This window comes from Sphaerulina musiva (genome assembly GCF_000320565.1).
Source record: "Sphaerulina musiva SO2202 unplaced genomic scaffold SEPMUscaffold_1, whole genome shotgun sequence".
NCBI classification, from domain to species: domain Eukaryota; kingdom Fungi; phylum Ascomycota; class Dothideomycetes; order Mycosphaerellales; family Mycosphaerellaceae; genus Sphaerulina; species Sphaerulina musiva.
This window is the reverse complement of record NW_016017383.1, coordinates 3,868,746-3,890,850: the sequence shown is the minus strand read 5'-3', so window position 1 is coordinate 3,890,850 and position 22,105 is coordinate 3,868,746. Positions and strand designations below refer to the sequence as shown.

Sequence of the window (22,105 nt, the reverse complement as noted above, 5' to 3'; positions counted from 1 at the left end):
CGCCACCACCGCCATCACCATCACCACCACCACCACCACCACCACCACCACCTCATCATCCTTCTCCGCCTCCACCACCTCCTCCTCCCGCTGTCATTCCCACATCCACCAGACCATGCACCATACACGCCATCATCCTCGGTTGCGTATCCCAAGCTCCAGCCAGCCCAGCTCATCGTCGTCCCTGGTTGCGACTTGGCATACACAAGATAGATAGGCCAGTCGCCCCGGGGCCATCGCCGCCGGCATGACCTCGAGCACATATGACACGCATGTGTATACTTCCAACGTCCACCATTGCGATGCGGCTATTGGCTCATCGTCCTCCCTATCGCCGACCAGGTAGAGCTGCAAGGCCCGTCACTAGACACGCCACCAGAACAACCATGCCTGTCTTCACCGTACTCTGCAATTTGTTCCCCAAAGTTGTCTGCCATCGAGTGATATTACTCCATTGATGTGATTGAAGCTGCCCCGACATATGTACATCCATGGAGAACATGGAGAGGCTTGGAAGCTCTCCCAAGGTAAGCGCCATGCTCAAATATCGCAGACAGTCCTCCTACCTACCTACTTCTTGTGAAAGAGTCACGACGAAACCTTCACCATATCTACCTCATATAGCACAGCTACAGCACCTCCATCATGAGCATTGTCGAAGCCAGTATTGGCGATCTGCAAGCCGCGCTCTCATCGGGCCAGATCTCATCGGTCGAACTCACCGCTAAACATCTCCTTCGTTTGGCCCGGTATGATCGTCGGAGCATCTACCTCAACTCCTCCCCCATCATCAATAAGAATGTCTTTGCGGACGCTCAGGCCTCTGATGATCTCCGTGCAGCGGGGCAGCCACCACGGAGCGACCTGGATGGCATTCCATGCACCATCAAGGACAGCTACAAGATCAAAGGCATGACGGTAGCTTCGGGCTCGCCAGCATTCGAAAACCTGATCGCTACTGAGGACTCGTTCGTTGTGGGAAGAATCAAAGCTGGAGGCGGCATCATCCTGGCGCGGACCAACATGCCTCCAATGGCCGCAGGAGGCATGCAGCGTGGCGTGTATGGGAGAGCGGAGAGCCCTTACAATGAAGACTATTTGACTGCAGCGTTTGCCTCTGGCTCCAGCAACGGCAGTGCCACAGCAACAGCTGCGAGTTTTGGTCTTTTCGGCATGGGTGAAGAGACCATCTCTTCAGGTCGATCGCCAGCTTCGAACAATGGTCTCGTGGCATACTCGCCCTCGCGGGGTCTCATCAGTATCCGTGGCAACTGGCCCCTCTTCCCCAACTGCGATACTGTCGTGCCTCATACGAGAAGCATGCGAGACATGTTCTCTCTCCTTGATGTCATCGTTGCCAAAGACGAACAGACGCACTGCGATTTCTGGCGCGAACAACCATTCGTCCCGCTCCCCGACCCGGAAGCAATCCGACCTGCGACATACCAGTCTCTGGTGGACACCAATTCATTGCAAGGGAAAGTCATCGGAGTGCCCAAAATGTACATTGGTGAACATGACCCCGCCGCTCTCCCGGTCCATATCCGACCCTCCGTCCGCGCGCTCTGGGACCAAGCCCGCAAGACACTCGAAGCGTGTGGTGCGACCGTGATCGAAACCGACTTTCCCATCGTGACCAATCTCGAGAGTACAGCAGCCGGCTCCAAGCCCTCCACCCCATACTTCACACCCGTACACAAAAACGACATTGACATGGTCCAACTCATGGCCTACACATGGGACGACTTCCTCCGCTCCAACAACGATACCTCCAGCGTCACCACGCTCGCCGACGTCGACCCCGCCATGATTTTCCCGCCTCCTCCCGGCGCTCTGCCCGATCGTTACGGCCCAGACGACCCGCTCGTCAAATGTGCGAATCTCGTCGACGCCGTCAAGAAGGGCCGCGTGGCGACTTTCTCCATCCCCGGCATCGGACCCAAACTCCAAGCGTTGGAAGAGCGTCGCAAGACGGATTTCGAAGCCTGGATGGACGCTCGAGGGCTCGATGCCGTGGTGTGGCCCTGTCAAGGCGACGTCGGTAAAGCCGATGCGGATAAGAATGAAGAGTCTGCACGAGATGCATGGTGAGTTGGTCACTTTCTTGAACTGCCCCGATAACGAATGACAATGAATGAAAATATTAAATCCAACTGACACTCCCTCTCCAGGCGCAACGGAGTCCTCTACAGCAACGGCAACTGCGCGATTCGACAATTCGGCATCCCGACCATCAACGTCCCCATGGGAAACATGTCGGACATCAACATGCCAGTGAATCTCACGTTTGCCACTAAGGCATATGAGGATAATAAAATTATGTCATATGCCACTGCTTTTGAAGCGAAACAAGCATCTTCTTCTTCTGGAGGAAGAATCAAACCAGGTCGAACTCCAGATTTACCCACTGATGTGATTATTTCTCGTGGAGGTGACAAAGTTGTCGAGAAAGGAAAGAAAGCGCCCGTCCTAACCATCTCCCACGCCAAGCGAGTCATTCCCGAAAACAAAGAAGAAAAAGAATCATCTCCATCCTCTTCCTCTTTCTGGATTGAAATCACTGGCTCCGTCCAATCCAGCAGCAGCGAAGACTCAGAACAACAGCCAGGAGGAGGAGCAAGTCTCACATCCTTGGAAGTCTTTGTCGATGGATTGCAATGTGCCACTGTAGAGGTAGGAGGTGGAGAGGAGAAAGGGGAATGGTCAGTGATTGTAGAAGCGCAAAGTCACGACAAGAGTCGAGAGGATGGGAAGAGCGTTCCCGATTTGGCATTGGCCATGGTGATTGTATTGGCTGTAGCGGGGAATGGGAGGGCTGCTGCGGAAATGTTGTTCGTTTGAGTGGTTCGCTCGCTGCACCTGGCAGTGGTGACGAGGAGTCGTTACTGTTATTGAATTGCTGATGATCTTCTTGGGGGAAAAGAAGAAGGGTGCACATGAACACAAAAAGTCAAGGTAAGGTAGTAGCATGAATGTTCATTTCTCTTCCAAGGGTATCACTTTCTTTCTTCCTTTCCCCCATTCCAATGCTTGCCTTTTCCCTTTTTTTCTTTACATGAGAGCAAACAAAGTGCGCTATGATTTGAACCGTTTCGCGTGCGGTTCCTTTTTACTCGCACTCATGATTCGTTTACCGCCCATGCTCGTAATGGTGTCGATCAGTTTCCCACTTTCGTGCAGGCCCACAATGTCGTCGCCTCCGCCGATCGATCGGCCATTGATCAACACATTCGGCACCGTTCTTCGTCCCGTAGACTTGTACAGATGGCTTTGTAGACCGGGTCCGAGAGGATGTGTGTCCAGTTCTACCACATAAGGCGCAGGGGTGATGGAGTACAGATCGAGGAGGACGTGCTGTAAGAGAAAGAGAGAGAAAAAAGCAAGCGTCAGCATGCAAACATTCATCCGGCATTCCATCCCACATACCTTTGCCTTCTTCGAATAGGGACAATAGCTCTTGGAAAAGACTATTATCGGTCCCTTTTTCAAAATATCAGTCAATTCCGCTTCCACCTCCGCCTCTTCCTGTTTCTTCTTCCTCTTGGCGGCTGCGTCTTCGTCGTCGTCCTCCCCTTCCGTCACCGCACCGCCCTCCTTGTGCAGCGACTGCTGCTGTTGCCGCACATTGCCAATCTTCGCGACGCCATCGTCCGAATCCTTCTCGGGAGCGCCGTGCACCACCTTTCCGTCCTTCTCTGTATCGGGCACTTTCAACGGCTTTTGCCCTTTGATTCTCTCTTCCCCGCCCACTACTTGCGTCACGGCGGCCTCGCTGTGGCTGGTGGAGACTTTGGTAGCTCCTTCTTTCTCCACGGCCGCATCATGCTCTTTCCGTAACCGTTCTACTCGGCCGAGTCTGTCCTTTTCTTCGGCGAATATTTGGTCTCGGTCGTGGGATGTCTTTTTCCGCTCTAGGGCAGCCTTCGTTCGTTGATAGAATTCGGATTCATGCGTGTCCGAGGCGCCATTGTAGATGTAGTAGATGATGCAAAAGGCAAGGACCGTGAGCAGGCCAATGGAGCGGAATTGGCGCGTCGAGGGCATCTCGGTGGGGAGAGTGGCCGGCCTGTCAATGGGAGGGAGGAGGAAGGAGGAGGAGGAAGATAAGAATGAAGAAGAGGAGGGGGAGGAGGAGGAGGAGGAGAGAAGGGTCTCAATGGTATAAGGTAAAGAAGGGTCCGGATGTCGGCAGAGAGTGTTGCTTGCTGACCAGATTGGAGGACCCCTGCATGAGCGCCGAACCAGGAGCTGTCCGAGGTCAGGTCAGGTCAGGTCGGTTCTGTTGTAGTTTAACCAAGTTATCCCGAAGAGGCAGACTAGGAGAAAAGTACGGTATGCTGGGGGGATAGTAAGGTAGGTGGTGGATGGGGGATAAATGCGACGCGAGAGCTACACGAGAGAGAGCTGAGAGCTCCATGGACGTCGATGCATTTCGACAACTTTGTCAGCATCCCCCCCATCTGGATCACATGTGTTGCCTTGGAGTCCTGCATTAGTTCATGATTCTAGTGTCGCCGCTAGCATCAGAAATAGAACTAGAGACGAGAGAGTCCGGGGATCCTCTGAAAATAGAATGGGACTACCTGGAAAAGGGAATCGTTCGAGACGCCTGCTCCCAGGCCTGTCCTGTCCTGTCCTGTCTTCTCCTGTCCTCTCTCAGAGGCTCTCTCCTCGTCTTCTCTCTCCCCCCACCCTCTCATCTGTTGCTGCAGGAAGAATGGGCCAGACATGCTGGAAGAAGACACGACTACAGGAACAGGACGAGAAGCGAGCGGGATGATGACCATCTCATTCACTCTGCTGTCATTCCTGGGACATTCCTCTACTGGCCCTTCCCGTGCTCTCTGAACACCGCCAGAGTAGGACATCAGTAGGCTATCCAACCCCTTCTCAACATATGATAGTACAGTCGGAGACATGCAAAGAAAAAATAGGTAATGGTGTGTTGTCGTTGGTGTGTGTAGGTTCGCACACAGATATCAACTCTCACCTGAAGTCGGCGTTCACACTCCGCGACCTTCTTCCAGGTTTTTCCCCTTCTTCTTCTTCTTCTTCCTCCTCCTCCTCCCCTTCTCTTCCTTTTCCACCAGTGCACTCATCGACACATCAGTCGACGACATCGCACAGATGGACCGCCCGCCTGAAGAAGACGAGCTCTTCGGTTAGTTATCAGCACAGCCTGTGACGGCACCCATTATGGTCCTAGTACTGACTGAAAGTAGACCCGCTCTTCGTCTGGATCAGAGCCAGCCACCGGGGCCCGCCAGCAACTGCCAACGCTACCACGGCGGCCCCTTCGACAGCACTATTGCCGAGTCGAGAGGAATTCCTCGCCACCAGCTTGTCTCCGTGCTCCTTTCTCGCCGACCCGTCGTCTCCCTTATGGGTTGCGCCGGACGAAGAGTGCGCCATCTGCTACGGACCCCTCCAGCATGCCGTCAAGCTTCCATGTAACCATGTCTATTGCAAGGAATGCATCTTGACGTGGCTCGCAAACAACAACACCTGCCCCATGGACCGCAGCGTGCTGTTCCGCGTCCCGCCTGCCCCCATGAGTCTCGCCGAGGAGACGGATGCCATGCTTGCTGCAGTAGGGACGCGATTTACATCTCGTCTCTGGGAAATTCAAGACGAATATAGCCGTAAGCTCGGACAGCTGAAGCAGCCGATCCTGGAGGAAATGGATAACGAGACCCGCACGCTGAACCAACTCACTCCCCAGCTTTATTCCCTCCGAGCGAGCCAGATGGCGGCAATACCCGCCATGCTAATCTGGGACTGGCAACGCTTGGTGCTCGAGAATGAAGTGGCTGATTCGAGGCGGCGCTTGCGTGGCCACTTGCACGCGCTCGCACGTGTGTCGAGTCCCCAAACCCATATCTGGAGGGAGGCGTCAGAAGCGGTGCTTGCAGCAAGGGATCATTACGTCCGATCTTGCCATATCGTGGTGCAACGCATGGGTGTTTAGAGCGAAGACGACAACACACCAGACCGCCACTTTTGACATGGAATTCTGAGCCATGTCTGAAAGGAAAGTCCACAATGAAGTACAAGAAAGCACCTGATGGAGAAGAGTAGTTGCACGAGCGATGAAAGAATCTTCACAGCCTGCAGATTCCATGAGATGCGTTCGTTCAAAAGCATGCTGCGAACGAGGCCAGCGGAAAATAGAATCAGGCAAAAGTTACTCTGAGACTCCTCTGAGCAAAAGTTTTGATTCTTTTGACTTCTGTGCATTCTCATTCTGCGTGAGCCTGTCACTACATGTGCTAACGTCTATCTACCTAGGAGAGTCTGATCACTGAGACGGGAGACGGCAGCAATACCTGACCAGGCTGACCTTTACCCCTAGGAGGTAGGGCCCGGGCTCAGTGTCGAATGCTGGAAGAGTCTTGGCAGGAACAATCCTTGGCTCTTTCCTCTTGAAACAAGAGTACCTTCCTTCCTGAGATGTACCTCTCTCTAACTTGTTCTCTAGACTTGTACGAGTGAATTCCAGTGGAACCTCACTCTTGTCGATACTGACATGTCGGCTATCTACATCTATCCATTGTGCGCCACTCCGAATCCGCCGCCTTGGCCTGCCCTCTCCTCTCTTCTCTCCTCTCCTCTCCTCTCCTCCCCTCTTCTCTCAGGGCTTACCAAGCAGAACAATCCGCCAAGGCTCCCTCTCCTCCGTCTCTACCGGGAATAGGCGAACAACCATTTCCTTGCGTCTTGCAAGACTGTCTCTTCGCAGGTAGGTTAGTATACATACACTCACTCATTCACTCACAAGAAAAGGGTGGATGGGATGGATAAAACGAACGCTCAAGCATTTTTTCCATTTTTTCCCCGCATCTGCTCCGTTGGGAACACAGGCTCCCGAGTCTCCGTAGTAGTTGTCTTCTTTGGTGATGATGCAGTTCTGTTTTGGGAGAGAGAGAGGATGTTAGTGGACTTTACACACAGAGGTGGGGAGGGAGGGGAGGGGGAGGGGAGGGGAGGGGAGAGATGCGAACGAAAAAAGAAGAAGAAACAAGAACTTACCCAGTATCCGAATACGGTCGATGGCAACATTGCGGAAAGGAGGAGGGTGGTGAAGATGGAAGTCTTCATTTTGGCTTTCTTTTCTTTTCCTTTTCTTGGGCAAGCTTCTGTTCTTGCTTTCTCTTCTGGAGGAGATGAATCGATGAACAGATCAATAGGATCCAAAAGAAAAAAGTAGACTCAGCTTACCCAGGAATTCTGCGTCGAGTAGCTTCTGTTATATATATATAACTAAGGTAAGGTATCAAATCATCACCACCTTTTTTTCTAAGCGAAGAAAAGAAGCTCAGATGGAACATTGTCTCTCGTTTAAAGAAAAACCAGTGTTCCGTCAAATACCGGTCTTGTCGTAGGTATCTTCCTTCACTACTACCTTACCTACTACTACTCCTACCACATGTACAGCTGGCTGGCTGGCTAGACTAGTAGGTAGGTACATGTAATAGTCTAGTCCATTGCTTGGTAAAAGACGAACTACTATTCAAGGTACATTAGTTTCTTGTCTATTTCCTCCGATGAGATCCGTAGGACACCACTTCTTCTTCTTCTTCTTGTGCTGCTACTGTTATCGATAAAACACATACATATCCGAGTGTAGTACATGTAGCAGTCGAATTCTTCTCTCCTCCTCCTTAGAAGATATCGGCATGGTCTACCCAACTGGGTTAAAGAGACATTCTTCCCCTCTCGGTTCTCCTCCCCCTTAAAAAAAAGAAAAGAGATAAAAAGAAGGAAAAGGAAAAAAATCGAGAAACATCTTGTAGGACTTGTACAAAAAGTAAGGTAATTTGGGCGGTGTTTTGACGACCATCTTTTCAACTGTTCAACTGTTCAACTACCTTACACTCTATACGCCCCCGCCCTTCCTCTACTTCTACTTCCATTTCTACTTCTATTGCTCCAATAGAAATTTTTGTAATCAGAAATCGTCCTCTAGAATTTCGATATTTCGATATTTTAGTAGTATGTAGTATCTAGCATTGTACGGTATATACAGTATCCTATCCTATCCTACAGTATATACGCCCTTTTTTCTATACTAGTAGGCAGTTAGAAGAGTAGAACCACAATGTCTTACCTTACCTTCTTCCGATCGCGCCCTACTAGGTAGTCGAGGATTCTCTTTTTGTTTGGGCGAATTTCTGCCGAAAGACTAGTGCTCACTTTTTACATACGAGTAGTTGATTTGCTTTAACTAGAGATTGTTCTAAACTTCTAGACGTTTTCTAGGCGTTTTAGAGATAGGTGTAATATGGATTATATGTAGCCTGTAGACGGTGTTTCTTTTACAATGTATGTATAGGTTTTGTTTTCTTATAATTAGGCGATGGATAGAGGCGAGGTCATAGAGAGGATAGTTTTTGAATTGAGTAGGGTAGTCTTTGTCCACGAAAAGACTATTGCGACCTGTCTTCTTCAGCTCGGGAACTACAGGTATTGTAGGTACGGTACATAGGTATACGTTCGTCTTGCGTAGCGGTTTGACTAGAATCCTGCCAAGTCTTTCGGGCTATGTTCAATATACCTAACTTGCAGTAGGGCTTACCATGATGACATGGCATGTCCAGTACCACGTGGCAGTATTTGAGATACCATACAGAAGATCTTCAGCAGCTGCAATGTCCAGCTTCTTCAAATTCAGAGCTGTGTTCACTTTTTCTCGGGTTGATGTCTCATGCCAGTGAGCGGACATGGAGTATGTTCGATGAGCAGAGAGAGTATAAAGGAGCAGTCTTCCAGATGATGGATATCGTTCCGAAAGGAGTTCTGACGGTTTTTCAATGCGTGCTAGAGAAGATTCACTCGGGATGGTGTTGAAGGTGAAGTGAAAAGGAAAACAAAAAGTCACGGGTTTGGCATGTGAAAGGATGCGATTGGCTTGGCGGGGATTGACTTTTGGGCGTGTAAACCAACTTTTTGCCAGTCCCAGCCACTTTTGATTGCAGACCCTTGAACATGTCCAGCAGAAGAGGTTGGTAGTATACCACTTGAAAACACTTTTGTACATACATGTAGAGTGTATACCTATACCATTCCCTCCTCTCCATTCTTTTCTCTTAAACACATATATCCTCACCACATTTGAAAAAAAAAACAACATATATACCTATATACCCATTCTCACCCCTATCCATCCAACATGTCCACCTACAACCCCCAACACCTCGGCAGCTCCCCCTTCAACCACAACGGCCCAACCTCCTCCTCCTCCGAACAAGAATACGACCGCCTCCGCTCCCTCGCCCGCCAAGAACAAAGCCAACACCAACACTTCGCCGCCGAAGCCCGCCAAGCCTACTCCCGCGGCGACGGCAGTCTCGCGCATTCGGCCTCGGAAAAATCCAAACAACACGCCGCGCAAGCCGACGCCTACAATCACCAAGCATCGGAATTTATCTTTCGCGAAAATAATTCTGTGGGAAAAGTTGCCGCGGATACGATTGATTTGCATGGGCAATTTGTGGAAGAGGCCGAGGAGATTTTGGAACAGAGAATTCGTTATGCCACGCAGACGAATCAGACGCATTTACATGTGATTGTGGGAAAGGGGAATCATTCTCCGGGACATGTGCAGAAGATTAAACCGCGAGTGGAACAAGTTTGTCGGGAATTGGGTTTGCGCTTTCATACCGAAGCGAATGCGGGGAGGATTTTTATTGAATTGCAACCCGGTGGTGGGAATGGCGGTGCAGGAAGCGGAGGGCATGGTGGTGGTTTGGATCAGGGATATGATTATGATTCGCATCATCAACCGCAACATCAGAATTATGGCCAGCCGCATTATCAGACGGCGTATCCCATGGGGAAACCTCCCACGTATGGATATCAGCAAGGGCAGCAGCAGATGCAATATGGTGGAGGACAACAGGGCTATCCGGGACAACAACAACCTCAGCAGCAAATGGGATATCAGGAGCCGCAACAGCAGCAGGATATGGGAATCAAGATTTGTGGAATCAAGATTTGTGTGGTTATGTGAGAGAATATGTGGGATGGAATCATGTGAGAGAATATTTGGATTTAGGTGGGATCATGTTGAGTCTTTTGGTTGTTGGAATATACAATGTCATATCAGAGAAGCGCGAAATATATACCCCTGGCGAGAAAGTGGATTGCGCAGGCGAATTGGGAGCAGGCTTGTATATGCCGAATATCAAATATTGTCAGATAAGTGGCAGAGAAGATTTTTTATGAGCAACAGTAAAGGCATCTGCATGTTCAAGTCTACAGTCATGGCGATACCATGTTCGGTTGCGTCCTGCATCGTTAGCATACTCCGTGATCATCCATCAGCAAGATGGACTAAGTCTAATGCCTTTTGGGGGAAGGGCGTCTGCGATGAGCTCAGCATTACTTGTGGTATGCTGCAGCCATCAAGTCTCTAACGTCGCACTGGTCGTCGGCGCTCATGTTTGCCAACGACATGGAGAAGTAGGTAGAATCGCATCCCACAATGTCTCTGCCTCGTTCTTCTCCCTTTCACGAATACATATCATCGTACTCCTCCTCGTCATCCTCCACTTTCGTCGGCACAACCACCTTCTTCTGCAACAAGTCCTTGCGATCCAAAGGACAGGTGGGGTTCAATTTTAACCACGGCGTGATGCACTCCAGATCAAACAGATGATCATCATGACACGGCAGCCGGACCACCAGCGGATGCGAGTCCTCCAAGAATGGATTCGAGCAAATTGGACACGACACTTCTTCCTGTCTCTTCTTGTTGAGTGCGAGCAGCTCCTTCTTGTCCACCCGTTCGAGCTGTGCAAGGAACTCGTCGGAGACACCTTCGACTTTCGTCGGTGGGTGTTCGGCGCCTTGCAGGAGCGATTCGACGAGGGTGGCCATGAGATCACTCGAACCATCGCCGGGGGTGGAGGAGGCGCCACGCATCATCTCAAAGGCATTGGCGAGGGTGCGGTAGGCAGCGGCGATGTCGCTGGGATGAGGAACTGCGTGGGCGTTGGAGGGAGCGCGTGCGCCGGACGTGTCGACGACGTCGAGGGTGCTGAAGAAGGTCGACAGATCGGGACGTCGTCGCCTCGGGGCAGAAGGGGGCGCTTCATCCTTGATTCCGTGCTCGACTGGAGGTGGGTGAGAAGAATGGCGTGCACTGGTCAGTTGCGTCTTGTGTGTGTGTAAGGTATGGGAGGGTGAATGGTGGTGGGTGGGTGGAGGGAGGAAGGGAGGGAGGGAGTGTACCGTGATAGCCCGACATGATATGTGTGCAAGGAGAGAATTCGTTTTATGGTATAGACCACGGGAAATGCAAGTAGAAGATGTCCATGATTGTTATTTTGAAGTTGAAAGGCGACCCAAGGCAGCTTTCAGCGACGCAAGCACCACCACCTCCAAGCACCTCAGGTATACATCATGTACCTTAGCTAGTCTTGCACTACTCTGTCTCGGTCACCGGCGCCGAATTTGTCGTCTTCACCTCTTCCTCTTCCTCTTCCTCTTCCTCTTCCTCTTCTTTTCTCTCCTTTTCTCTTCTTTCCCTCTCTCCTTTCACTTCTACCTCGCGCCGACACTATTCACACCCCATCACATCACATCGATATGACACGTCGAGAACAGGTGACGGCGAGCTGCATTACACACTCCATCATCTACAGCTCAGAAAAGGGCCCTGGCATCTTCACTCGCATCCCCAACTACTTCTGCCTGTACTGCCTCGAATTGCAGTGTGTCAACCAACAACTATTCCAAGCGCTACGCCACGGCGCCTGGCACCTCGATGAGAGCGAATTCAAGGCCAGCTTTGGCGCCAACGATGAGCACAAGAGGTTGCTCAAAGCCATCAAAGGACATATGGGCCTCTCCGGCTCCACCTTCTTCACCACACACGATGAAGAGTACATCATCAAGTCCATTCCTCGCCGTTTTGAGTCCTCCTTCTTCAAGAACGATCTGTTGCAACCCTATGCCGAGTACATGTATCACAACCCCAATAGTCTCCTGACGCGAATCACCGCGTTTCTCGCATGCTATCAATGCAGTATCGGCACCTTGTTGAATATTACACCCACACATCACATCGTCATGGAGAATTTACTCCACGGAAAACGAGATGACTGGGAAGACTATGACCTGAAACCCATGTCCTACTTTTATCCCGAACGAGACATTGCTCATGGAGCACTGTCGAGCGAGGCCACCAAGACCAAGTTGGCCGACAACTTCCCCGACAAGCTCATTCTGACTCTCGATCAAGCTGAAGATCTCAAAGCACAACTCCAAAAAGATACCAGATTACTCGCCAATTGCAATACTGTCGATTACTCGCTGATGCTCGTCCGAATACCCATTCCCGCTGACCCTTCTTCCTCTTCTGATAATGATGCTGCGAAACCCGCCTCCACGAATGAAGGAGAAGGAGAAGAAGAAGGAAACTTGCCACCGAGAGGCAAACCTCCCGTGATTGCACCACCCAGTTGGCGCACCTCCATCACATCCGCAGACGGAAAATGGAAATATCGAGCGAGCGTCCTAGATTTCTTCTGGAGTAAACACAAAGTCTACGCTCGAGTGATGACTGCCCTCATTAGTGTATACAATACGGTGGATCGACAGGGGCATATGAGTATTACGACTGATAGTGGAGAGTATCGTCAACGGTTTTTGCAAATGATCAATGATTTGATTGAAGTGAGGGCGTGATATGTGGATGATGATGATGAGCAGCTACGAAGGAATCGACTAGATGATAGAGCGTGCGACGGCCAATATGAGTGCCGTTGTCGAGGACAAGGATGAAAGATTTTGTTGAGTGAAGGATGGGGAAGGAATATGGACTCAGTCAGTCAGTCAGTCAGTCATTTACATGCATTTAAACTGGAAGAGTGGGAGTTATGGATGGCCGTGAATCAGGCCGAAGAAATCACTGGAACTGATGATTTAAGATACCCCCAAATGCAAGTTTGATCGTTTCTCATCATTTATCAACTTACCCTCTTGGCTGTCATCTCATCATTGATTATCACCATTATCCTCTCCTCATTGAGTTCCCCCTACGACATGGCCATTATGAATCATCATCTCATCCCTCTCTCCTTCTCTACCTCCTTACTCATCATACTCCAGCGTCAACGTAGTAGGAATCGGACTCTCCTATTCGATAGCGTCACCGACCCCGTCAAATATTAGCATCATCACATTTCACATATTATGAGTATGTAAGTTCATCGGCCCCCCACCACCGACCAAACCCCACCAACAGTTTCTCCGCAAAAAAAAAAAAAGAAGAAGGAAAGAAAGAAAGAAAAAAACATACCTTTGAAGCATGATCCAAATACGACTTCATCATCACTCCCGTCCCCGAAATCTCATGTTCCACTCCATGCAACTCCCCACTACGCCCCGCTGCGCGTCGAAGATTTTTCAATTTGAAAACTTGTTTCAAAGTTGCCACGAGAGCAGGTGCGACGAGTCGAGCTCCAAAGCAGAAATGAAGGCCCTATACAAAAAGATAATCGCGTGAGAAAATTACCAAATTTTTTCTTTGAAGGGATAAAGAAGAGAGGGAAAAACTTACATGCCCCAATAAAATATAACTACTCAAAGGCCTATACGGATCCAATTTTTCCGGTTCAGGAAATGCTTTGGGATCCATGGCCGCTTTTGACGTGGCAACAAATACCATTTGGCCCTCCAGAATCTTCTTCTGCTTCTTCTGCGCGCCGCCACCTCTCTCCTCCTCCTCCTCCCCATCATCAATCACGGTATCCCGAGTCGCCACGCGCGGCACACCAGGCACGACACCGGCGTGGCGCATCCCCTCAAAGACGAAACCTTGAAGTTCGCGATTCGAGGCGTCGTCGTCATCGGGTTGGTGGGCGAGGTGGATGATGCGGGATTTGTAAGTGGCGTATTGCGGAAGGAGGAAGAGGTCGATGAGGAGGGAGGCTTGTTGAGTGAGATTTCCTGCTACGGGGGAGGAAATTCCGATGATGTCGCCTACGAGGTCGCCCAGGGGGAGGTTGGTGTGGAGGAGGGCTTTGTAGATTCTGTCGGCGTCGGGACCGACCTGGCGTGGAGGGAAAGGGGTTAGCTATGGTTCACGATCATACGGTGGGGGGGAGAGGGATATTCTGTTCAAAGGAGAGGAGAAGAGAAAAAAAAAGAATTACTCACCTCGTAAGCACTCCCCTTGGCCAACCAATCGACAATATGTTCCTTCATTCCTTGTTGAGTCTTCAAATGCGCCGTCAGAATCTCCCTCAGAATCGGTGCAGCCTTCATCGCTCCCTCTCGCAGTTCCCACTCGTTGCGAGGCAAAATGTTAAAACTCTGGTAGATGAACAGGACTAGCCACATATCAAATAGCTGCGGCCGGGAAATCAACCCTTTGGGATGCTCGTCGCTTTTGAGAGGAATGGCAAACCTTTCGGCCAACCAGAGGATGGGTGTCACGTTGGTCACGTCGCGGACAATGTCAATGGAGCGACGGGAGCCGGAGTAGGTGAGGGAGTTTTTCTTGATGAGGGCGGCGACGTTGGCGCGGAAGAATTTTCCGACGTTTTTCTCGAATCCTTCTTCGAAGAAGATTTTGTGGAGGACCTAAATGAAGAAGAAGAAGAAGACAAGCGAGCAAGGCGATCAGTACCAATTCATGATTTTCTCCTCCTTCGTTTCTGGAAAAAGTGGCCGTGTCTTACATTAGATCGAGCGTCGTGTTTCTTCTGTTCATCCCAACCAAGCATAAACTCGTGGCCATCGGTGCAGTTCGTGACGGCAGCCTGGTACATGGTGCGGAAGGTTGCTCGGTCTTCAAAAACCTTCTTGCAAGCTTCCTGGGTGTGAACAGCGACCATGGGCTTTCCTGCAGGACGCTTGAGGTCGTATTGCTGGACCACACCATTGCCTTCGAGGATCTTCTTCACGGCTTTGGGAGTGTAGAAGGGGAGCAGAGCGTATGCAGAAGTACCAGTGAAGCTGTCCGGAAGACCAGTGAAGAGGATCTTGGGTAACATGCCTCCGTAGGAACCTAGAAGAGGATATCGAGGTCAACATTGTGCTACAAAATATATGAATAGCCTGGGAGACACAATTCATCTTACCTGGTGCGACAACACCAATCTTTCCCAAGCCCCAATTCGTCAAAGTGGAGCTGTTCAAGTCGTACGAAAGGTATCGGTCTCCACGGACCAGCGCGACAGCATCGTTCAAGATGCCACGTCCGGTCGTTTGGCCCGGGCAGACACCACTGCCAGGCATGGCAGGCTTGGTGCACTCGGCCATTAATCCCGGATACAGCTCCAAGTTGTCAATATGGCCATACAACAGCTCCGCTGATCTCGCAGTCTTGGGATCGGGGTTCCAGTCCTTGAAGCTCGCATACGGCTTCAAGTTCAAATATCGGCGAAATTCGTTCATCGTGCACACATTGAAGCAGTTTCTCGCTTGCAACTGGCCCATTACATCGACAATCTTCAGACTAGCAGGCGTACCGTGGGCTCCAAACGCGTGAGCGGGCTCTTCGACACAATCTAGCAGAATCTTGGCCAGGTCGGCATCGTTGAAGCTGCCGTCAGGATTCCTTTCGATCCCTCCGAATGTCCATTTCGGAGGTGGGGTGTTCTTCAATTTGTGTCCTTCGGCCATCATCACTTTCATGAAATGCTTCTCGTTCAACTCCGTCAAGTCGCCCAGCTCGGGGATGTTCTTCCTGATGATATCCTCCATCCATTTGGCATCTGCGGCAGAGAGTGCTGCGTGCCAGTGATACAAAACTGCAAATTCGACAGAGACGACGTTTCCGGTCCCTCGTTCGACACGATTGCCTCCCGCCTTGATCTCACCGCCGAGGTCGAGAGACCAGGTTGAGTTGGCTCGTGGGGTGTTGAGAATGGCTGCGACGTAATCCTTGAGCACGACAGTGGCGAAGAAGCCCACATTGATGTTTCGGGCAACCTGGAAAATGTCCTCGTCTTGCCTGTTGTTGATGACAGGATCCGTCAGTGATCAAGCTCTTGCATGTCTTCTATCCCAATAAGCCCTTACATACCACTTCTGGCACCCAGGCTCATTACCCTCAGTCTTCAACTTGTCCCACTCGCCATATCTTCCCTCTTCATTGATGGACAACAAATTCTTGGCGATGACATTATGATTGCGAGAGAACATGACCAGGAGCGTGACCACTCCAGGAGGCATCATAGCAATTCTTTCAGAAGCATAAGAGTCCTTGTAGATCAGTCCATTGTTGTACGTTCGAACTCTCTTCTGCTCCACTTCGGTATTCCCGTAGAGCGTCGACAAATCCACATAACTCGAAGTTTCGTTGATCCATTGATCTGTGCCTCGGCGGGTTTGAAAGCACTCGTGGATCACAATCGTGGCAAATGAGAAGAAGAGTCTGTTGAGACCGGACGGGTGTTCGCGGAATTCGTTGTCTGGGCGTTTGAGGAGTTGTTCGAAGACCAGCTCGGGGTCAGGAAGGTTGGGGCCTTTGGGTCGAAGGGGAGGTACTGTACGAGAATACGGCGTGCCTGCTTTACCCATTTCGGGGTTCCAAGGATTATTGTTGCCTATCAGTCGGAACATGGGAATCAGCAGTGGTCCACAACGTGTCAACGTTCGCAAGATCATTTCCAATACCTCCATCGTGTCGTCGATAGCGAGCTGTCGGTCCTGCTACAGTAGTAGCTGGGTGAGGAAGGTCGTGCCATAGCCTGATTATTATCAGTACTGGTCCATCGAGCCAGCATGGACGTGTGTGACATTACATCTTGATAAAGGCATTACTTGTTGCTGCCGAGAGGCCACTGTTGAGTGGCAGACCCTGCAACATGGCGACTCCATTTTCCAACATCAGCTCTTTGTCGTCCAGAGGTTCTCCTGAAGCCAGACTGGTAAGACCTTGGCCGAGTGTGGAAGCAGTCTTCATGTTCATGTGCTTGAGATCCTGTATGATGGAAGTCTTCTCGGTCGTGCCGTTGAGCTCTCTATCTGACCTGCCATCTGGTGCAGTGGCAGGCTTTCGCCTGATGGTGCCGATGAGTGTCGTGATCTTGCCCGGCATTGTTGTGGTAGCACGCGAGCAATGTCCCTGCTCGTTAGGACAATGTCGATATCGATATACCAGGTCGCTCTGGAGGTCGCAAAGAGTGATGGTGAAGCCTGAATGAGCTCGGTCCCTACCTATTTACCTGCCTACGGTGGCAAGGAAATATGATAGCTTCTTGCATTACCACGAGGATGCATTAGCGCCAGCATTGCGCACACAATCACATCCTCCGGTGCGAGGCTGTCGTGCTCTTCACGAGTGTCGTGAAGCCGTGGAAGCGGGAGACATCCGACGATCGTGCCAGATGAAGACAGTGTGTGTAGTTGCATCTGAGACTGCATCGGACCAAGCCAGTCAGCCAGTCAGCAGCGTCAGATTATGCGTATCGGAGGTGTCTTACCTCCTAGTTCTATTGGTATCTGTGCTTGTTGCAGATGCCCCACGATGTGCAGGCCGAACTGCATCTTCAGCTCCTGCAGTGGCGTTCGCAGGCAGATCGTTGCTGGAATAATCGAGTGTTGAGCCTGGATGGGGAAATGCAGTATGCTTGGCATATCAAACTGTCCTGGAAATAAGGGGTAAGTGAGGTATACTTCACTTACATGTAGGAGGTAGTTCTAGTCCGTGCCTCCTACCTCCTGCTCGAGTTGCTATAGGAGGTATAATCATGGTAGACATTGACCTGCACGTGCAAATCACGTTGAGGAACGAGAGATGTCCTCAGTTCAGAAGACACTATACCAGTTTAGGACAATCCACTGCCCACACTACTCACCAATGTGGATGAGGGGCGTGCATGACTGCATAAGTGTGCATTAATGCAAGTCTCTATACACCATCGACCAGATCGAAATCCGCCAACCCGGTAACCGACAACAACCACGGCTTTGGCTGTATATTCAGCATACGGAAGAGTTAGTCTGATGGGATCGCCAGATAGGTGTATATAGCCACGTCCGGTGATATTCGGCAGACTTGTGCAAAATGTGTTGTTGTCGAAAAAGATGCCACAACATGAGCAACAATGCATGCCCGTCTGGAGATATGACGCAGGGCCCGCAGTGGTTTGTGCCTCGTCGTGGTCGTTTCTCTTGACCATTCCTTGACTACATGACAATGTATGTTGTGCTGTCCTTGTCCTCTGGTCGTACTGTGTATTACAACAACGTGGACGTATGTCTTCCATGCATCCATAGTCGCCACGTGTCAAAGTCCTGGTAACGCAGAGACACCTGCTGATGCTGCTGGATCCTGGAAAGCAAACCTGGAAGTCTGGTGAACCGTCCCTGTCATTTTCCTGTCGAGCATAATCCTGATATCTGACACCGACTCCAGCCTGTGTATTTCGAAGAATCGAACGAATGTGTATAGGCCACTATTTGGTGAGTCATGCTGGCCAGTTATGAACTCCTCTCGTGCCTCGTTCGATCCGTGGCTACAGAATACTCTCTTGAAGCCCGCAGTGTGTAACCTGAGCAGCCGACCCGTACAACTGCACTGTTCAAGCGGTTCGACGAACATTCACTTACAGTCATCTCTGACGAGTATCTCTCATGATCTACTGCTCATCCATCTCGAGCACTGGGGTAATCGCCTACACTCGCTCCATGATAGCAGGTCCAAGTCCAAGTGGTGTCTGTCATCACATCTGCTTCTCTGCATTCACCCTTCGACGTCAATCGCCCTTCCAGCACCACCATCTGTATCCGGCAACCAGCCACCATTAGGTCGTTCGGCGCCACGTACAACCAGTCCGTACCTGAGACTTGATCAGTAACCTTCATGCTACACATGCTACAGAAAGCAATCCATCATCAGTCACTCACAACGCTCGTTCCACTTTCTCCACACTCGCCTTCATAACGTCCATTTTCTTGTCGACTTCCTTTCCCGATGACCAACGACTCACGTCTAACTTCTCAAGCGCAGCTCGCAAATACCGCATATCATTCAAGATACTTCTCTGCTCCTGACCTTGCGCAGAATCGATGGTGGGCATCTCGCCATTCATCGCCATGGTCGTGATTGCAAACTTCATCAATTCACCTGTCATGTCAAAGATGCCGAGGAGGTAATCTTCTACACTCAGGTTCATGGACGGAGCAGTCAGTTCAGAGAGCTTCCTAGCAGCACTTTCGTATGTGATGAGGGTTGCTGTGGTCAGGTAATGTTCGAAAGATACAGCTTCCATCCATTCTTGATTACCGCCAGTGATCTGTCGAGAATAGCGATGAGCATTGAGCCCTTGTCTGCAGGTCAGCAAGAACGCAAGGTTAGCTCAGCTTCTTGCTAGTAATTGATGCTGTCAGCGCCCTACAGATCATTGCACACGCTGGTGAACTGCGTTTGGATATTCTTGCGGTAAGGTTCGTTGCCTGTGATGACTGGTGGCGGTAAAGGTGCATTTAATGTGCGGACCCTGAGGACAACAGTGAGCTCAAAAAGCCGAGTCAAACAATAGGCAAAAAGTGCGCTCACCGTTGTAGCGTGAAGATGATCTTCTTGGATGCTGCGGTGATGTCGCGAGATGCTTTGTTGATTCTTTCGCGGCGATCGTGATGTTCGTCAAGCTCTGCTCGGAACTGCTCGAACATTGGTATAAAAGGCGATGAAACGCCCGGAGCTGTTGCGCTGGCCATTTCGGTATGAGAGCGTTTAGACATTGATGGCAGTGTGAGGTCGACAAGATGGAGGTCGTGGAAGTTCCAATGTCACATGAAAACGTGGTGGAATACGGACTAGCGCCGTTATATAGCTCAGGCATTCTATCACTTCTTCCCTTCTTCCACTTGCAACTGCTTCAAGTTGATTCGTGATATTCCCCCACTGGATCAATCACTCATCGGCCGGATCAGTCATGCCCAAGGAGAAGTCGGCCAACCCCGTCGCTGCCCAGCGCAAGGCGGACAAACGCAAAGAGATTGCCAAATCGAAGAAGAATGTCCAAGAGCAGCGCAATGAGAAACTCGCGCGCCGCAACCCGGAACGCCTGCAGAAGCAGATTGATGAGTTGAAGGAATTGGAGAGCAGGAACCAGCTGCGGCCGAAGGACAAGGAGACTCTTGCGCAACTCGAGCGCGACATCAGAGGCATCAAGCGCGCCAGAGAGGCTCTGGGAGATGCAGCTCCCAAATTCCCGAGCCACGAGCGTCGTACAGAGAGAACTGATAGAGGCGACAGAGGTGATGCGCGACAAGAGCAACGCGATCGCAGGCAGCACCTCGGCAAGCGGAGACGAGACGTAGACGGCCCACACAGTGACAGTGGCAGCGACACAGATCCGGAAGTCCGCAACATACCCATGCCTCGCGATACGCCTCCGCCCATGCCTCGACAGAAGTTTCACGACCCTCAAATCGGACCCGACGGTCAGCGCATGCCTCACGCTCTACCCACGAAGCCTGCCGTAGCACCTCCGCCTCCACAGCTTGTATACAGCAGCGCGCCTCAGCTCCGAGATCTGAAGAAGGAAGCCACCAAATTTGTGCCTGCTGCAGTCAGGCAGAAGCAAAAGCAAGTTAAAGGGCAGGGACGCTTGTTGGAGCCAGAGGAGATAGACAAGCTGGAAAAGGCTGGATACTATGCTGCGCAGAAAGCTGCCGAGGAGGCGGGAGAGGAGGCCGCCAGGATGGAAATCGAGGTAGAGGAGGCAGAAGCGCCGCCAGGCACCACTGATGTGGACATGGAGCTGCAGTTGAAGCGCTTCGAGGAGGAGATGAAAGGTCTGGATCCTCGACAGGAACAAGAGCCATCGAGTACGAAACGTGTGGTGCAGCTCGAGGAAGTCGACGACGATGGAGACTGAGCACAACCTGCTCGAGCAAGATACCGGCCAGCAAATTCAAGTAAGAATACATGCTTTGCACGATGAGGAGTGTGAATGCTGTCCCCATCACGATCATGTCACGTACCAGTGGAACACACGAACAGGTCGAAACCCGTCATACAGCTGCGGAAATTAGACCTGGACATATAAAACCCCAATCCTCCTGTCAAGCCTTCCTGATGTGGCGAACACGTGGCGGAATCACTAGGAGAGAGAGCGATGCTATGGTAGCTGCGACCAGCCTTTAGCACCAATTTGAACGTGCCTCAAGTCGAGAACTCGGGCAACATCCAGCTTGGGTCCCACAATGTCAAGCGTGCAGCTATGGATCATAGCCATTTTCGCAGCGACAGCGCAAAATACAGATGATTTTGTCGTAAGATCAAACTTGCAATGAGATTGATCTCCGTGGCTCTGCTGGGTTGATTGAGGACGACGTTGACAGGATGCTAGGTCCCGACCGACAGACATGATTCGCCTAGCACGAACAGAAAGGCATTGATATTGTCCATTCATATCACCCCAATGCAATTCGCGAATCACAGGCTTTGCTCGCTACGAATTGCTTGCACGTGCACATGGAAAGTCGATCTGACCGGGATGTCCGTGGCCAATGAGCAGCCAGAATTCGACCTCACCATAGCGTCGGCGGCTAGACATCCTCTTAGAGTCGTCCACCTGCACCTCCCATTCACCTTGTTGTTTCTTGGATCCATCAACCGAACTCATTCGCTGTCGAGGTGGTGGAGTCTCGATAATGTTCAGTAGAGCTCGGGCGAATTGAAGAGGCAGATTCAGGCAAATATGCGAACGCATCGCCTCAATAGGCAGCGCCAGTCACGAGTGCTCAGCCGATCTCCTGTTCGCATTATACTGATAACACCGCCGCAGTAGAACTATCATCAAGAGCCACAGACGATAACCGGGTCCAGAACAGATGCGGCGTTGCACACTGCAGCGATGCTGAAGTAGTTACCTCCGCAGCCCTCGCCACTGACACGAGGGAATATCCCCTATTCCGCACAGCCAACCAATTTAATGCTGATTGCTGACATCAGGCGTATTGACCACTTCGTAGTCTCATCAAGTAAAGCTCCAGAAGCTCTATCACGGCACTTTGACTTTGTCGGTTTCTAGAAGTATGCGATGTGCACAAAGATTGTGATGATCACCCATCACTGGTGTGCATGGCTTCCTCGGCAGGTGATAGTGCATGCAGGTTCTTGCACATCGCATCGCAC

At 51.0% G+C, this 22,105-nt stretch overlaps 9 protein-coding genes across 9 annotated transcripts; 5 read left to right on the top strand and 4 right to left on the bottom strand.

Annotated features, from left to right (window-relative positions):
* Positions 1 to 645: 645 nt before the first annotated feature.
* Positions 646 to 2,841, top strand: SEPMUDRAFT_138271 (amidase signature enzyme; the record flags this gene model as incomplete). Its single annotated transcript, XM_016902872.1, has 2 exons — positions 646 to 2,087; positions 2,172 to 2,841. 2 exons carry the CDS (start codon positions 646 to 648, stop codon positions 2,839 to 2,841), a joined length of 2,112 nt encoding a protein of 703 aa, XP_016765717.1.
* SEPMUDRAFT_146575 (uncharacterized protein) lies at positions 1,827 to 4,334 on the bottom strand. Its single transcript, XM_016903741.1, has 3 exons — positions 3,427 to 4,334; positions 2,172 to 3,354; positions 1,827 to 2,087 (listed from the first exon to the last, which is right to left on the bottom strand). The coding sequence occupies exons 1-2, from the start codon at positions 4,042 to 4,044 to the stop codon at positions 3,076 to 3,078; spliced, it is 897 nt and encodes a 298-aa protein (XP_016765716.1). The 5' UTR covers positions 4,045 to 4,334; the 3' UTR covers positions 1,827 to 2,087; positions 2,172 to 3,075.
* Positions 4,335 to 5,127: 793 nt separating this feature from the next.
* Positions 5,128 to 5,968, top strand: SEPMUDRAFT_113583 (uncharacterized protein; the record flags this gene model as incomplete). The annotated part of the gene is made up of 2 exons (XM_016901040.1): positions 5,128 to 5,161; positions 5,223 to 5,968. The coding sequence occupies 2 exons, from the start codon at positions 5,128 to 5,130 to the stop codon at positions 5,966 to 5,968; spliced, it is 780 nt and encodes a 259-aa protein (XP_016765715.1).
* Positions 5,969 to 9,169: 3,201 nt separating this feature from the next.
* On the top strand, positions 9,170 to 10,258 carry SEPMUDRAFT_130311 (Smr-domain-containing protein; the record flags this gene model as incomplete). The annotated part of the gene is made up of 1 exon (XM_016902351.1): positions 9,170 to 10,258. One exon carries the CDS (start codon positions 9,170 to 9,172, stop codon positions 10,007 to 10,009), a length of 840 nt encoding a protein of 279 aa, XP_016765714.1. The 3' UTR covers positions 10,010 to 10,258.
* Positions 10,244 to 11,288, bottom strand: SEPMUDRAFT_153498 (uncharacterized protein). Its single transcript, XM_016907512.1, has 2 exons — positions 11,233 to 11,288; positions 10,244 to 11,114 (listed from the first exon to the last, which is right to left on the bottom strand). Exons 1-2 carry the CDS (start codon positions 11,246 to 11,248, stop codon positions 10,510 to 10,512), a joined length of 621 nt encoding a protein of 206 aa, XP_016765713.1. The 5' UTR covers positions 11,249 to 11,288; the 3' UTR covers positions 10,244 to 10,509.
* A 301-nt stretch (positions 11,289 to 11,589) lies between these two features.
* Positions 11,590 to 12,690, top strand: SEPMUDRAFT_113580 (SAICAR synthase-like protein; the record flags this gene model as incomplete). The annotated part of the gene is made up of 1 exon (XM_016901039.1): positions 11,590 to 12,690. The coding sequence occupies one exon, from the start codon at positions 11,590 to 11,592 to the stop codon at positions 12,688 to 12,690; it is 1,101 nt and encodes a 366-aa protein (XP_016765712.1).
* Positions 12,691 to 13,047: 357 nt separating this feature from the next.
* SEPMUDRAFT_160821 (uncharacterized protein) lies at positions 13,048 to 17,094 on the bottom strand. Its single transcript, XM_016907908.1, has 9 exons — positions 16,758 to 17,094; positions 16,630 to 16,703; positions 16,037 to 16,559; positions 15,090 to 15,964; positions 14,688 to 15,016; positions 14,164 to 14,589; positions 13,565 to 14,056; positions 13,304 to 13,486; positions 13,048 to 13,140 (listed from the first exon to the last, which is right to left on the bottom strand). The coding sequence occupies exons 1-9, from the start codon at positions 17,051 to 17,053 to the stop codon at positions 13,096 to 13,098; spliced, it is 3,243 nt and encodes a 1,080-aa protein (XP_016765711.1). The 5' UTR covers positions 17,054 to 17,094; the 3' UTR covers positions 13,048 to 13,095.
* A 1,336-nt stretch (positions 17,095 to 18,430) lies between these two features.
* On the bottom strand, positions 18,431 to 19,699 carry SEPMUDRAFT_146572 (Translin). Its single transcript, XM_016903740.1, has 4 exons — positions 19,517 to 19,699; positions 19,356 to 19,457; positions 18,865 to 19,287; positions 18,431 to 18,797 (listed from the first exon to the last, which is right to left on the bottom strand). Exons 1-4 carry the CDS (start codon positions 19,675 to 19,677, stop codon positions 18,701 to 18,703), a joined length of 783 nt encoding a protein of 260 aa, XP_016765710.1. The 5' UTR covers positions 19,678 to 19,699; the 3' UTR covers positions 18,431 to 18,700.
* Positions 19,700 to 19,867: 168 nt separating this feature from the next.
* Positions 19,868 to 21,589, top strand: SEPMUDRAFT_146571 (uncharacterized protein). The gene has a single exon (XM_016903739.1). The coding sequence runs from the start codon at positions 19,896 to 19,898 to the stop codon at positions 20,841 to 20,843; it is 948 nt and encodes a 315-aa protein (XP_016765709.1). The 5' UTR covers positions 19,868 to 19,895; the 3' UTR covers positions 20,844 to 21,589.
* The last annotated feature ends 516 nt before the right edge of the window (positions 21,590 to 22,105 follow it).

Bases quoted from the DNA above. Each gene is read 5' to 3' on its own strand.
- SEPMUDRAFT_146575 (XM_016903741.1), bottom strand. From the start codon at position 4,044: ATGCCCTCGACGCGCCAATTCCGCTCCATTGGCCTGCTCACGGTCCTT. The intron at 3,355-3,426 runs GTATGTGGGATG...TTTCTCTTACAG, and splicing joins CCTATTCGAAGAAGGCAAAG to CACGTCCTCCTCGATCTGTA.
- SEPMUDRAFT_160821 (XM_016907908.1), bottom strand. From the start codon at position 17,053: ATGCCGGGCAAGATCACGACACTCATCGGCACCATCAGGCGAAAGCCT. The intron at 15,965-16,036 runs GTATGTAAGGGC...CATCAACAACAG, and splicing joins GAGCCTGGGTGCCAGAAGTG to GCAAGACGAGGACATTTTCC. The intron at 14,057-14,163 runs GTGAGTAATTCT...CCTCCACGCCAG, and splicing joins CCAAGGGGAGTGCTTACGAG to GTCGGTCCCGACGCCGACAG.
- SEPMUDRAFT_146571 (XM_016903739.1), top strand. From the start codon at position 19,896: ATGCCCAAGGAGAAGTCGGCCAACCCCGTCGCTGCCCAGCGCAAGGCG.
- SEPMUDRAFT_146572 (XM_016903740.1), bottom strand. From the start codon at position 19,677: ATGGCCAGCGCAACAGCTCCGGGCGTTTCATCGCCTTTTATACCAATG. The intron at 19,458-19,516 runs GTGAGCGCACTT...TGTTGTCCTCAG, and splicing joins ATCATCTTCACGCTACAACG to GGTCCGCACATTAAATGCAC. The intron at 19,288-19,355 runs GTAGGGCGCTGA...GCTGACCTGCAG, and splicing joins ACCAGCGTGTGCAATGATCT to ACAAGGGCTCAATGCTCATC.